Below are 15,830 nucleotides of genomic sequence, written 5' to 3' on the forward strand. Positions count from 1 at the left end.
TCTCTTGTGAGGGACGGTCATGTGTAGTCTAGTCTAGAGTGTCTCTTGTGAGGGACGGTCATGTCTAGTCTAGAGTGTCTCTTGTGAGGGACGGTCATGTGTAGTCTAGTCTAGAGTGTCTCTTGTGAGGGACGGTCATGTGTAGTCTAGTCTAGAGTGTCTCTTGTGAGGGACGGTCATGTCTAGTCTAGAGTGTCTCTTGTGAGGGACGGTCATGTGTAGTCTAGTCTAGAGTGTCTCTTGTGAGGGACGGTCATGTGTAGTCTAGTCTAGAGTGTCTCTTGTGAGGGACGGTCATGTGTAGTCTAGTCTAGAGTGTCTCTTGTGTGGGGCGGTCATGTGTAGTCTAGTCTAGAGTGTCTCTTGTGAGGGACGGTCATGTGTAGTCTAGTCTAGAGTGTCTCTTGTGAGGGACGGTCATGTGTAGTCTAGTCTAGAGTGTCTCTTGTGAGGGACGGTCATGTGTAGTCTAGTCTAGAGTGTCTCTTGTGAGGGACGGTCATGTGTAGTCTAGTCTAGAGTGTCTCTTGTGAGGGACGGTCATGTGTAGTCTAGTCTAGAGTGTCTCTTGTGAGGGACGGTCATGTGTAGTCTAGTCTAGAGTGTCTCTTGTGAGGGACGGTCATGTGTAGTCTAGTCTAGAGTGTCTCTTGTGAGGGACGGTCATGTGTAGTCTAGTCTAGAGTGTCTCTTGTGAGGGACGGTCATGTGTAGTCTAGTCTAGAGTGTCTCTTGTGAGGGACGGTCATGTGTAGTCTAGTCTAGAGTGTCTCTTGTGAGGGACGGTCATGTGTAGTCTAGTCTAGAGTGTCTCTTGTGAGGGACGGTCATGTGTAGTCTAGTCTAGAGTGTCTCTTGTGAGGGACGGTCATGTGTAGTCTAGTCTAGAGTGTCTCTTGTGAGGGACGGTCATGTGTAGTCTAGTCTAGAGTGTCTCTTGTGGGGGACAGTCATGTCTAGTCTAGAGTGTCTCTTGTGAGGGACGGTCATGTGTAGTCTAGTCTAGAGTGTCTTGTGAGGGACGGTCATGTGTAGTCTAGTCTAGAGTGTCTCTTGTGGGGGACGGTCATGTGCAGCTCAGTGTGTGGTTGATAGAGTTGTAGGAATGACAACAACACTCCTACAGAGACACTCTGTGTGTGTTCAGCCGGGCTGAGTGAGCGGACACAGGTGCTGAACTCTGGGCTATGTTTCGGTTGGCCAATATCTAAACAAAGATCAAACACTCTGGAATGATGTGTCCCAAATGACACCCTATTCCCTATATAGTGCACTACTTTTAAACAGAGTAGTGCACTACTTTTAAACAGAGTAGTGCACTATATAGGGAATAGGGCGTCATTTGGGACATAATCCCAAAATGTATGTCAGGGGTGAAGTGGTAGAAACATCCAAAAACATTGGCTTTCCAAAAGAAAGTTCCAGAACTGCCAGATAGAAAAACAATGTGCAACCTTCTTGTTGTACGGTTCCAGACTCTTGATGACACGGGTGATCCCGAAGTCGTAGTTCCCCTTGGCACAGTACAGGGTCCTGGAAGAGAGATATAAACCCTATTAACACAGTACAGGGTCCTGGAAGAGAGATATTAACCCTATTTACACAGTACAGGGTCCTGGAAGAGAGATATATACCCTATTAACACAGTACAGGGTCCTGGAAGAGACATAGAAACACTATTAACACAGTACAGGGTCCTGGAAGAGAGATATAAACCCTATTAACACAGTACAGGGTCCTGGAAGAGAGATATAAACCCTATTAACACAGTACAGGGTCCTGGAAGAAACATAGAAACACTATTAACACAGTACAGGGTCCTGGAAGAGAGATTTAAACCCTATTAACACAGTATAGGGTCCTGGAAGAGAGATTTAAACCCTATTAACACAGTACAGGGTCTTGGAAGAGAGATATAAACCCTATTAACACAGTACAGGGTCCTGGAAGAGAGATATAAAGCCTATTAATACAGTATAGGTCCTGGAAGAAACATAGAAACACTATTAACACAGTACAGGGTCCTGGAAGAGAGATATAACCTCATTAACACAATACAGGGTCCTGGAAGAGACATAGAAACACTATTCATTAACACAGAGTAGTGTAACAGAACCTGTCAATGTAACCAGTGATGTAGTGGTAAAACAATAGGTGGGTAAACTGAGTGAAGTAACGGCTCCTTATACTTTCAATGCATTTTGCCCCCGAAAGGTGGGTGAAAGGAGTTTCTGTAAGTTCCCCCTCCACTACACCGCTGAAGGACTTCACCGTGTAAATCCAACTCACCCTATAACCAGGTTGACTATACAGAGGTGGAAGACTTTCTTATCAGGGTCGTCGTAAGAGATCTGCTCTTCCTCCTTCTCAATCTTCCTCATCAGTTCTTCAGCCTGAGGAGAACAGAGTTACAGGAACAGTGGTGGGACATGTTTCACTGTATTTTATACTGTACACTCACTCACTCACTCACTCACTCACTCACTCAGTCACTCACTCAGTCACTCACTCACTCACTCACTCACTCACTCCTACCTCTTCGTTCTGGCTGGTCATGATATAGGAGACACACAGGTTAGCCAGCACAACAGCACTGACATTCAGGATCTGGAGGGGGGGGGGGAGAAAGAGAAGGGGGGTGAGAGAGAGGGAGAGAGAGGGGGGGGAGAGAGCGAGAGAGGGGAAAGAGAGAGAGGGGGTGGGAGAGAGAGAGGGGAGAGAGAGAGCGGGGAAGAGAGAGAGAGAGAGAGAGGGGGGGAAGGGATCGGGGGAGAGAGAGAGAGGGGAAAGAGAGTGAGAGGGGAGAGAGAGAGCGGGAGAGAGAGAGAGGGGAGAGAGAGAGAGCGGGGGAGAGAGAGAGAGAGGGGAAAGAGAGAGAGGGGGTAGGAGAGAGAGAGAGAGAGGGGGAAGGGAGAGAGAGAGAGAGCGGGGGAGAGAGAGAGAGAGGAGAAAGAGAGAGGGGGAAGGGAGAGAGAGAGAGCGGGGGAGAGAGAGAGAGGAGAAAGAGAGAGAGAGGGGAGAGAGAGCGGGAGAGAGAGAGAGGGGAAAGAGAGAGAGGGGGTGGGAGAGAGAGAGAAAGGAGAAAGAGAGAGAGAGGGGAGAGAGAGAGAGGGGAAAGAGAGAGAGGGGGTGGGGGAGAGAGAGAGAGAGGGGAGAGAGAGAGAGAGGGGAAAGAGAGAGAGAGATCAGTCAGAAGGACACTTTGGGAGAAGGACAGACCTGCGTTGGTAAACTGTGGATGTTCAACACTTCATCACCCCAGAAACACTAAAGTATCATGCAGAGATGAGACACAGCATTCATAGCATCCCTAATGGCACCCTATTCCCTACATAGTGCACTACCTTTGACCAGAGTGCTATGGGTGATGGGCAAAATTAGTGCACTTTGTAGGGAATAGGGAACCATTTGGGACTTGACCCAAGGTGTGAGACTGGCCACTGCATTTAGAGTCACTGCACTCTGCCACAAGGGGTGAGACTGGCCACTGCATTCAGAGTCACTGCACTCTGCCACAAGGGGTGAGACTGGCCACTGCATTTAGAGTCACTGCACTCTGCCACCAGGGGTGAGACTGGCCACTGCATTCAGAGTCACTGCACTCTGCCACCAGGGGTGAGACTGGCCACTGCATTCAGAGTCACTGCACTCTGCCACCAGGGGTGAGACTGGGGTACAGGGACGTGGGTGTGTGCGTGTTACCGAGGGTTTACGTTGGCAGGGACACTCCTGTATATTACAGTGTTCCAGCTATGTAGCCAGCAGGGGAGTGGGAACAGAGACAGGTTTCATTTCAACAGCAGCATGACATCCCCAGACCTCCTATTCTCCTGTAGTCTATATGACTATGGTCAACAGTAGTCCACTACAGGGGTGTTCTGAACAGAACTATAGTCTATGGTCAACAGTAGTCCACTACAGGGGTGTTCTGAACAGAACTATAGTCTATATGACTATGGTCAACAGTAGTCCACTACAGGGGTGTTCTGAACAGAACTATAGTCTATATGACTATGGTCAACAGTAGTCCACTACAGGGGTGTTCTGAACAGAACTATAGTCTATATGACTATGGTCAACAGTAGTCCACTACAGGGGTGTTCTGAACAGAACTATAGTCTATATGACTATGGTCAACAGTAGTCCACTACAGGGGTGTTCTGAACAGAACTATAGTCTATATGACTATGGTCAACAGTAGTCCACTACAGGGGTGTTCTGAACAGAACTATAGTCTATGGTCAACAGTAGTCCACTACAGGGGTGTTCTGAACAGAACTATAGTCTATATGACTATGGTCAACAGTAGTCCACTACAGGGGTGTTCTGAACAGAACTATAGTCTATATGACTATGGTCAACAGTAGTCCACTACAGGGGTGTTCTGAACAGAACTATAGTCTATATGACTATGGTCAACAGTAGTCCACTACAGGGGTGTTCTGAACAGAACTATAGTCTATGGTCAACAGTAGTCCACTACAGCGGTGTTCTGAACAGAACTATAGTCTATATGACTATGGTCAACAGTAGTCCACCACAGGGGTGTTCTGAACAGAACTATAGTCTATATGACTATGGTCAACAGTAGTCCACTACAGGGGTGTTCTGAACAGAACTATAGTCTATGGTCAACAGTAGTCCACTACAGGGGTGTTCTGAACAGAACTATAGTCTATATGACTATGGTCAACAGTAGTGCACTACAGGGGTGTTCTGAACAGAACTATAGTCTATGGTCAACAGTAGTCCACTACAGGGGTGTTCTGAACAGAACAATCTAAGGTGGGCCGTGTCCATTCAAATGGTATTACACAGTGCCTTCGGAAAGTATTCAGACCACTTGACTTTTTCTACATTTTGTTACGTTACAGCCTTATTCTAAAATGTATTAAATTATTTTTTCTCCTCAGCAATCTATAAACAATACCCAATAATGAGAAAGCGAAAACAGGTTTTTAGACATTTTTGCAAATGTATAAAAAATAATAATAATTACATTAATATTTAGCCCCTCTGCTATGAGACTCGAAATTGAGCTCAGGTCCATCCTGTTTCCATTGATCATCCTTGAGATGTTTCTACAACTTGACTGGAGTCCACCTGTGGTAAAATCAGTTGATTGGTCATGATTTGGAAAGGCACACACCTGTCTATATAAGGTCCTACAGTTGACAGTGCATGTCAGAGCAAAAACCAAGTCATGAGGTTGAAGGAATTGTCCGTAGAGCTCCGAGACTGGATTGTGTCGAGGCACAGATCTGGGGAAGGGTACCAAAAAATGTCTGCAGCATTGAAAGAACCTAAGAACACAGTGGCCTCCATCATTCTGAAATGGAAGATGTTTGGAACCACCAAGACTCTTCCTAGAGTTGGCCACCCGTCCCAACTGGGCAATCGGGGGAGAACGGCCTTGGTCAGGGAGGTGACCAAGAACCTGATGGTCACTCTGAAAGAGCTCCAGAGATCCTCTGTGGAGATGGGAGAACCTTCCAGATGGACAACCATCTCTGCAGCACTCCACCAATCAGGCCTTTATGGTAGAGTGGCCAGATGGAAGCCACTCCTCAGTAAAAGGCACATGACAGCCCGCTCGGAATTTGCCAAAAGGCACCTAAAGACTCTATGACCATGAGAAACAAAATTCTCTGGTCTGATGAAACCTAGATTGAACTCTTTGGCCTGAATGCCAAGCGTCAGGTGTGGAGGAAACCTGGCACCATCCCTACTGTGAAGCATGGTGGTGGCAGCATCATGCTGTAGGGATGTTTTTCAGCGGCAGGGACTGGAAGACTAGCCAGGATCAAGGGAAAAATGGACGGAGCAAAGTACAGAGAGATCCTTGATGAAAACCTGCTCCAGAGCGCTCAGGACCTCAGACTGGAGCAAAGGTTCACCTTCCAACAGGACAACGACCCTAAGCACACAGCCAAGAAAAGGCAGGACTGGTTTCGGGACAAGTCTCTGAATGTCCTTGAGTGGCCCTGCCAGAGCCCTGACTTGAACCCGATTGAACATCTCTGGAGAGACTTGAAAATAGCTGTGCAGCAACGCTCCCCATCCAACCTGACAGAGCTTGAGCGGAACTGCAGAGAAGAATGGGAGAAACTCTCCAAATACAGGTGTGCCAAGCTTGTAGTGTCATACCCAAGAAGACTCGAGGCTGTAATCGCTGCCAAAGGTGCTTCAACAAAGTACTGAGTAAAGGGTCTGAATACTTATGTAAATGTGATTATCAGTTTATTTTATTTTATAAATTAGCAAACATTAAAAAAAATAACTGTTTTTGCTTTGTCCTTATGGGGTATTGTGTGTAGATTGATGAGGGAAAAAAACGAATCAATTTTAGAATAAGGCTGTAACGTAACAAAATGTGGAAAAAGTCAAGTGGTCTGAATACTTTCCAAAGGCACTATATGTAATCCCTCCCTCCCTCCTTTCCCTCGTCCTCCCCCATCTCTCTCCTTCTCTAGTTAACTCACGTTGTCATAGTGTTTCTTAACGATGGGTTCGTAAAAGCCGATGGCTTCCTTGTACTTGTTCTCCTGCATGAAGAGAACGTGCGCCACGTTGAGCTTCCAGGTGTCGTGTTCATTACAGAACTCCACCGACTTACGGAAGATCTTCTCAACCATTTGGTAGTTCTCCCTGTTCCAGTAGATCTTAGCCTGGGCCATCAGAACTGGGATGTACCTACAGGACAGGACAACAGTTATATACCAGTAGATCTTAGCCTGGGTTATCAGCACTGGGATGTACCTACAGGACAGGACAACAGTTATATACCCATTATATACAGTGGTTCCTCCTTTAAATGTTGCATCATACAGCACCTTGCGGGCTGCTGCAGCATTCTGTGGAACGTTATCTAATTGTCAGCCATTTTTTCTGTTAATGCAAGTTAGTGCTAGTTTGACCACCAGAGGGAATCTTTGAGAAGCATTTGATAGTCTTCCATATTGGCATTACCAGAGAATTTAAAACCTTTTTTATAATAACATAGTATATGGGATTGATTTTAAGAACTGTGGCTTAATTCATTTGATTAATATTATGGTGTTTCTATTCAGAGAAAAATGAAACTCTCAGGGTTTCCGTTAGGATGGAATGGAAAATATGGCGCTGTACAACGTGACGTCGGGAGTAGGCTACAGCAGAAGACGATTGGAGGATTCTAAATTGTTTGCCTTCATTAGACAACTTTGTTACAATATTTCTGTAAATCAGTGATATTTATTCCCATAGTAATTCATTATGGATCCAGATCTAAATCAACATCTGCATTTAGAAAGAGTATTTTTATCATTATTTTATTAACGAAAGCATAAAGATGCTGATGAAGAAATACAGTACTGTTCAGTATGTCAATATTCTTTTAAAATAAATAAGACCTACACCACTTTTAAGAGCACATTACTCAACACTAGTGAGACTCATTTCGCATATGTTAGTGTCACGACTTCTACCGAAGTTGATGCCCCTCCTTGTTCGGGTGGTGTTCGGCGATCGACGTCACCGGTCTTCTAGCCACCATTGATCAGTTTTTCATTTTCCATTGGTTTTGTCTGGTCTCTTTACACACCTGTTTCATATCCCAGTAATTATATGTTGTGTATTTAACCCTCTGCTTCCCCTCATTTTTCTGTCGGTGATTGTTTGTTTGTTATGTACGTGTTGTTTATGTATCGGTGTGCGACGGGTTATTGTTTTACCCGGATTATTTTTCTACGTGGGTTTTGGAAATAAATACTCAATTTTTTAACCACTCTGTTTTCTCCTGCGCCTGACTTCCCTGCCACCTACATACACGGACTATGACAGAATCACCGACCAATTCTTTGAAGTCAGCAGGAGAAGATATCCCGGACAGGGAGGTGGAGGAGCGCATCCAGAAGAATGCAGAGAGACTATCACATCCATGCACTGCTATGGATCGCGCTGTTCAGCTGATGGACTGCTTGGAGAGACGGGAGATTCAGCCAGCGCCTCCACCAGCCCAACCGGGGTCGATCCAAAACGCCCCTTGTCAACCTGAACCGGGTGGTATTCGTCTAGCCATGCCTCGGGGTTACGACGGAAGGACTGCCAACTGCCGGGGTTTCCTGCTCCAATTAGAACTTTATCTGGCCACGGTCCACCCAGTTCCATCAGACCGTGAGAAGATTTTCGCCCTCGTGCCTCACCGGGAGAGCCCTGGAATGGGCCAGCGCTATGGTTGAAGGAGGAGATACGGCGTTGGACCGATATGAGGAGTTCATCCGCCGTTTCCGGGCAGTCTTCGACCACCCACCCGAGGGCAGAGCGGCGGGTGAGCGCCTCTACCATCTGAGGCAGGAGACGAGGAGCGCCCAGGATTTCACATTGGAGTTCAGGACCCTGGCAGCCGGTGCAGGATGGAATCACGGGGCCCTGATAGATCATTATCGCTGCAGTCTGCGGGAGGACGTCCGTCGGGAGCTGGCCTGTAGAGACACCACCCTAACCTTCGACCAGCTGGTGGATCTGTCCATCCGGTTGGACAACTGGCTGGCTGCTCGCGGATGTCCAGAACGGGGTCTGGTGGTTTCATCCTCCCGCACCCCCTCTCCTATAACCATGGAGCCAGTAGAGAGGGTGCACAGGGAGACCGGAGGGAGTTCCCGCTCGTGTACCATCGGTGACCGCAGAGGACACACTGCTGGTTGGTGCCGGGTAGGTTCTTCTGGGAATCGAGGTAACATGCAGGGGGCTCTGGCGCCACCCCAGGTGAGTAGGCACCATTCTCATCCAGAGCCCTCTGTTGCTCATATATTTGTGTCTGTCACTTTTCCAGATTTTTCCCCTCATTCCCAGCATAAGGCACTAGTAGATTCAGGCGCGGCTGGGAACTTTATTGATCAAACGTTGGCTCATAGTTTAGGGATCCCTATTGTACCGGTGAAAGTACCTTTTCCCATTCACACCTTAGATAGTCGACCATTAGGATCAGGGTTGATTAGGGAGGCCACGGCTCCATTGACTATGGTGACGCAGGGGGGTCACAAGGAGAAAATTAGTATTTTCCTCATCGACACTCCTGCGTATCCGGTGGTGCTGGGTCTGCCCTGGTTAACTAGTCATAACCCCACTTTGTCTTGGCCACAGAGGGCTCTTACGGGGTGGTCGCGAGAGTGCTCAGGTAGGTGTGTAGGGGTTTCCGTTGGTGCTACTACGGTGGAAAGTCCAGACCAGGTCTCCACCGTGCGCATTCCCCCTGAATATGCCGATTTGGCTCTCGCCTTCTGTAAAAGGAAGGCGACTCAATTACCACCCCATCGACGGGAGGATTGTGCGATAAATCTCATGGCAGACGCTACACTTCCCAAGAGTCACGTGTATCCCCTGTCGCAAGCGGAGACGGTGGCTATGGAGACATATGTTTCCGAATCCCTGCGTCAGGGATACATTAGGCCCTCCATCTCACCTGTCTCCTCGAGTTTATTTTTTGTGAAGAAGAAGGATGGGGGTCTGCGACCGTGCATTGATTAGAGGTCTTAATAAAATTACAGTGGGGTACAGTTACCCGCTACCTCTGATCGCCCCGGTGATTGAATTAATGCACGGCGTGCGCTTCTTCACAAAACTGGATGTCAGGAGTGCTTACAACCTGGTGCGTATCCAAGATGGAGACGAGTGGAAGACAGCATTTAGTACCACCTCAGGGCATTATGAGTACCTCGTCATGCCGTACGGGTTAAAAAAATGCTCCATCAGTCTTCCAATCTTTTGTCGATGAGATTTTCAGGGACCTGCACGGGCAGGGGGTAGTGGTGTATATCGATGACATTCGGATTTACTCCGCTACACGCGCCGAGCATGTGTCCCTGGTGCGCAAAGTGCTTGGTCGCCTGTTGGAGCATGACCTGTATGTCAAGGCTGAGAAATGCTTGTTCTTTAAACAGTCCGTCTCTTTCTTAGGATATCGCCTATCTACGTCAGGAGTGGAGATGGAGAGTGACCATATTACAGCCGTGCGTAATTGGCCGACTCCCACCACGGTAAAGGAAGTGCAGCGATTTTTAGGGTTTGCCAATTACTACCGGAGATTTATCCGGGGTTTTGGTCAGATAGCTGCTCCCATTACCTCACTGCTGAAGGGGGGTCCGGTGCGCTTGCAGTGGTCAGCTGGGACGGATAGGGCGTTTAGGAAACTGAAGGCTCCGTTTACCTCGGTTCCTGTGTTGGCTCATCCGGATCCGTCTCTGCAATTCATAGTGGAGGTGGACGCATCTGAGGCTGGGATAGGAGCTGTGCTCTCTCAGCGTTCAGGTACGCCACCTAAGCTCCGCCCCTGTGCCTTCTTCTCTAAGAAGCTCAGCCCGGAGGAGCAAAACTATGATGTGGGGGACCGGGAGCTGTTGGCTATCGTCAAGGCTCTGAAGGTGTGGAGACACTGGCTTGAGGGGGCTAAACACCCTTTTCTCATCTGGACTGACCACCGCAATCTGGAGTACATCCGGGAGGCGAGGAGACTGAATCCTCGCCAGGCAAGGTGGGCCATGTTTTTCACCCGTTTTGTGTTTACCCTCTCTTATAGACCAGGTTCCCAGAACGTCAAGGCAGACGCACTGTCCCGGCTGTATGACACAGAGGAGCGGTCCATGGATCCCACTCCCATCATCCCAGCCTCTTGTTTGGTGGCACCGGTAGTATGGGAGCTGGACGCGGACATTGAGCGGGCGTCACGTGCAGAGCCCGTTCCCCCTCAGTGTCCAGCTGGGCTCACACGTCACCCTCCTCTGGTCATCCTGGGATTGGTCGGACAATGCGCTGTCTTAGTGGGAGGTACTGGTGGCCCACCTTAGCTAAGGACGTGAGGGTTTATGTTTCCTCCTGCTCAGTGTGCGCCCAGTGAAAGGCTCCTAGACACCTACCCAGGGGTAAGTTACAACCCTTACCCGTTCCACAGCGGCCGTGGTCGCACTTGTCGGTGGATTTCATAACCGATCTTCCACCATCACAAGGTAACACCACGATCCTGGTCGTTGTGGATCGCTTTTCTAAGTCCTGTCGTCTCCTCCCTTTGCCCGGTCTCCCTACGGCCCTACAGATGGCGGAGGCTCTGTTTACACACGTCTTTCGGCACTACGGGGTGCCTGAAGATAAAGTGTCTGATCGAGGGCCCCAGTTCATGTCAAGGGTTTGGAAGGCGTTCATGGAACGTCTGGGGGTCTCGGTTAGCCTTACCTCAGGTTTTCACCCCGAAAGTAACGGGCAGGTGGAGAGAGTTAATCAGGATGTGGGTAGGTTTCTGAGGTCTTATCGCCAGGATCGGCCGGGGGAGTGGGTGGCGTTTGTGCCCTGGGCAGAGATGGCTCAGAACTCGCTCCGCCACTCCTCCACTAACCTCACTCCATTTCAGTGTGTGTTGGGTTATCAGCCGGTTCTGGCCCCTTGGCATCACAGTCAGACCGAGGCTCCTGCGGTGGACCACTGGTTCCGGCGCGCGGAGGAGACCTGGGACGCAGCTCACGCCTTCAGCGCGCCGTACGACATCAAAAAGCTGGTGCAGACCTTCACCGCAGTGAGGCCCCGGTGTTTGCACCGGGGGACAGGGTCTGGCTCTCGACCCGAAACCTGCCCCTCCGCCTGCCCTGCCGGAAGCTGAGTCCGCGGTTTGTGGGGCCGTTTAAAGTCCTGAGGAGATTGAACGAGGTATGTTATAGGTTAAAGCTTTCCCCCAATTACCGCATTAACCCATTGTCCCATCGTTCCATGTGTCTCTCCTCAGGCCGGAGATTTCGTTTTCATTTAACAGCGGATGCTTGGGACTCGGCTATATATATATATATATATATATATATATATACACTGCTCAAAAAAATAAAGGGAACACTTAAACAACACAATGTAACTCCAAGTCAATCACACTTCTGTGAAATCAAACTGTCCACTTAGGAAGCAACACTGATTGACAATAAATTTCACATGCTGTTGTGCAAATGGAATAGACAACAGGTGGAAATTATAGGCAATTAGCAAGACACCCCCAATAAAGGAGTGGTTCTGCAGGTGGTGACCACAGACAACTTCTCAGTTCCTATGCTTCCTGGCTGATATTTTGGTAACTTTTGAATGCTGGCGGTGCTTTCACTCTAGTGGTAGCATGAGACGGAGTCTACAACCCACACAAGTGGCTCAGGTAGTGCAGCTCATCCAGGATGGCACATCAATGCGAGCTGTGGCAAGAAGGTTTGCTGTGTCTGTCAGCGTAGTGTCCAGAGCACGGAGGCGCTACCAGGAGACAGGCCAGTACATCAGGAGATGTGGAGGAGGCCGTAGGAGGGCAACAACCCAGCAGCAGGACCGCTACCTCCGCCTTTGTGCAAGGAGGAGCAGGAGGAGCACTGCCAGAGCCCTGCAAAATGACCTCCAGCAGGCCACAAATGTGCATGTGTCTGCTCAAACGGTCAGAAACAGACTCCATGAGGGTGGTATGAGGGCAAATTCGCCACTGGCGCCCTGTGCTCTTCACAGATGAAAGCAGGTTCACACTGAGCACATGTGACAGACGTGGCAGAGTCTGGAGACGCCGTGGAGAACGTTCTGCTGCCTGCAACATCCTCCAGCATGACCGGTTTGGCGGTGGGTCAGTCATGGTGTGGGGTGGCATTTCTTTGGGGGGCCGCACAGCCCTCCATGTGCTCGCCAGAGGTAGCCTGACTGCCATTAGGTACCGAGATGAGATCCTCAGACCCCTTGTGAGACCATATGCTGGTGCGGTTGGCCCTGGGTTCCTCCTAATGCAAAACAATGCTAGACCTCATGTGGCTGGAGTGTGTCAGCAGTTCCTGCAAGAGGAAGGCATTGATGCTATGGACTGGCCCGCCCGTTCCCCAGACCTGAATCCAATTGAGCACATCTGGACATCATGTCTCGCACCAACGCCACGTTGCACCACAGACTGTCCAGGAGTTGGCGGATGCTTTAGTCCAGGTCTGGGAGGAGATCCCTCAGGAGACCATCCGCCACCTCATCAGGAGCATGCCCAGGCGTTGTAGGGAGGTCATACAGGCACGTGGAGGCCGCACACACTACTGAGCCTCATTTTGACTTGTTTTAAGGACATTACATCAAAGTTGGATCAGCCTGTAGTGTGGTTTTCCACTTTAATTTTGAGTGTGACTCCAAATCCAGACCTCCATGGGTTGATAAATTGGATTTCCATTGATTATTTTTGTGTGTTTTTGTTGTCAGCACATTCAACTATGTAAAGAAAAAAGTATTTAATAAGATTATTTCATTCATTCAGATCTAGGATGTGTTGTTTAAGTGTTCCCTTTATTTTTTTGAGCAGTGTATATATATATATAATCATTGGTTAATGTTTAGAGAATAAAAAAAAAATATATATATATATATTTTTTTTATTCTCTAAACATTAACCATGTGTGATCGCTTGTTTGTACTGTTCTGTAATTTCGACCCAATGATTCGTCTGACAAACAAAATAACTTTGAGTCCTGCAGGCCCAGGCATGGATCAAACTGGCGAGACATTCAATAATGTCATCTTCACAGACGAATCAACCGTGGCCCTCGAGCAATCAAGCAAGCCGAGTCCCAAGCATCCGCTCAAACTCCATGTGTGGGGGGGGCAATTTCTCGCCAAGGACCAGGCCCATATTTGATTTTTGATGGTAAGTTTGGCTATTTACAAAGAAAAAGGTACATAAAATATTGTAGCCTACACCTCACGGACTGTTATGTGTTCCACAATAACTCACTCTTGCCTCCTTTTTCAGGTATCATGGCTCGAGATTTCTTTGAGGAAGAAATCATCAAGAGATATGCTGGACTCCATGTCAGAGAGGTGTTTCTGGGAGATATGCTGGACCCCATGTCAGAGAGGTGTTTCTGGGAGATATGCTGGACCCCATGTCAGAGAGGTGTTTCTGGGAGATATGCTGGACTCCATGTCAGAGAGGTGTTTCTGGGAGATATGCTGGACCCCATGTCAGAGAGGTGTTTCTGGGAGATATGCTGGACCCCATGTCAGAGAGGTGTTTCTGGGAGATATGCTGGACCCCATGTCAGAGAGGTGTTTCTGGGAGATATGCTGGACTCCATGTCAGAGAGGTGTTTCTGGGAGATATGCTGGACCCCATGTCAGAGAGGTGTTTCTGGGAGATATGCTGGACCCCATGTCAGAGAGGTGTTTCTGGGAGATATGCTGGACCCCATGTCAGAGAGGTGTTTCTGGGAGATATGCTGGACCCCATGTCAGAGAGGTGTTTCTGGGAGATATGCTGGACCCCATGTCAGAGAGGTGTTTCTGGGAGATATGCTGGACCCCATGTCAGAGAGGTGTTTCTGGGAGATATGCTGGACCCCATGTCAGAGAGGTGTTTCTGGGAGATATGCTGGACCCCATGTCAGAGAGGTGTTTCTGGGAGATATGCTGGACCCCATGTCAGAGAGGTGTTTCTGGGAGATATGCTGGACCCCATGTCAGAGAGGTGTTTCTGGGAGATATGCTGGACTCCATGTCAGAGAGGTGTTTCTGGGAGATATGCTGGACCCCATGTCAGAGAGGTGTTTCTGGGAGATATGCTGGACCCCATGTCAGAGAGGTGTTTCTGGGAGATATGCTGGACCCCATGTCAGAGAGGTGTTTCTGGGAGATATGCTGGACCCCATGTCAGAGAGGTGTTTCTGGGAGATATGCTGGACCCCATGTCAGAGAGGTGTTTCTGGGAGATATGCTGGACCCCATGTCAGAGAGGTGTTTCTGGGAGATATGCTGGACCCCATGTCAGAGAGGTGTTTCTGGGAGATATGCTGGACTCCATGTCAGAGAGGTGTTTCTGGGAGATATGCTGGACCCCATGTCAGAGAGGTGTTTCTGGGAGATATGCTGGACCCCATGTCAGAGAGGTGTTTCTGGGAGATATGCTGGACCCCATGTCAGAGAGGTGTTTCTGGAGATATGCTGGACCCTATGTCAGAGAGGTGTTTCTGGGAGATATGCTGGACCCCATGTCAGAGAGGTGTTTCTGGGAGATATGCTGGACCCCATGTCAGAGAGGTGTTTCTGGGAGATATGCTGGACCCCATGTCAGAGAGGTGTTTCTGGGAGATATGCTGGACCCCATGTCAGAGAGTTGTTTCTGGGAGATATGCTGGACCCCATGTCAGAGAGGTGTTTCTGGGAGATATGCTGGACCCCATGTCAGAGAGGTGTTTCTGGGAGATATGCTGGACCCCATGTCAGAGAGGTGTTTCTGGGAGATATGCTGGACCCCATGTCAGAGAGGTGTTTCTGGGAGATATGCTGGACCCCATGTCAGAGAGGTGTTTCTGGGAGATATGCTGGACCCCATGTCAGAGAGGTGTTTCTGGGAGATATGCTGGACCCCATGTCAGAGAGGTGTTTCTGGGAGATATGCTGGACTCCATGTCAGAGAGGTGTTTCTGGGAGATATGCTGGACCCCATGTCAGAGAGGTGTTTCTGGGAGATATGCTGGACCCCATGTCAGAGAGGTGTTTCTGGGAGATATGCTGGACCCCATGTCAGAGAGGTGTTTCTGGGAGATATGCTGGACCCTATGTCAGAGAGGTGTTTCTGGGAGATATGCTGGACCCCATGTCAGAGAGGTGTTTCTGGGAGATATGCTGGACCCCATGTCAGAGAGGTGTTTCTGGGAGATATGCTGGACCCCATGTCAGAGAGGTGTTTCTGGGAGATATGCTGGACCCCATGTCAGAGAGGTGTTTCTGGGAGATATGCTGGACCCCATGTCAGAGAGTTGTTTCTGGGAGATATGCTGGACCCCATGTCAGAGAGGTGTTTCTGGGAGATATGCTGGACC

At 49.0% G+C, this 15,830-nt stretch overlaps 1 protein-coding gene across 2 annotated transcripts in view; it reads right to left on the reverse strand.

The window, feature by feature from the left end:
• The window catches only part of LOC115147254 (tetratricopeptide repeat protein 30A-like), a 37,446-nt gene that overhangs the window by 2,401 nt on the left and 19,215 nt on the right, over nucleotides 1-15,830 (reverse strand). For both annotated transcript variants that reach the window (XM_029689409.1, XM_029689401.1), the window contains exons 14-17: nucleotides 6,483-6,693; nucleotides 2,536-2,607; nucleotides 2,290-2,393; nucleotides 1,455-1,533 (exon numbers count right to left, since the gene is read on the reverse strand). In XM_029689409.1, coding sequence (XP_029545269.1) covers nucleotides 1,455-1,533; nucleotides 2,290-2,393; nucleotides 2,536-2,607; nucleotides 6,483-6,693 — 466 coding nt within the window. The remainder of the gene's footprint in view (nucleotides 1-1,454; nucleotides 1,534-2,289; nucleotides 2,394-2,535; nucleotides 2,608-6,482; nucleotides 6,694-15,830) is intronic.

This window comes from Salmo trutta, chromosome 1, assembly GCF_901001165.1.
Source record: "Salmo trutta chromosome 1, fSalTru1.1, whole genome shotgun sequence".
In the NCBI taxonomy this organism is placed as follows: domain Eukaryota; kingdom Metazoa; phylum Chordata; class Actinopteri; order Salmoniformes; family Salmonidae; genus Salmo; species Salmo trutta.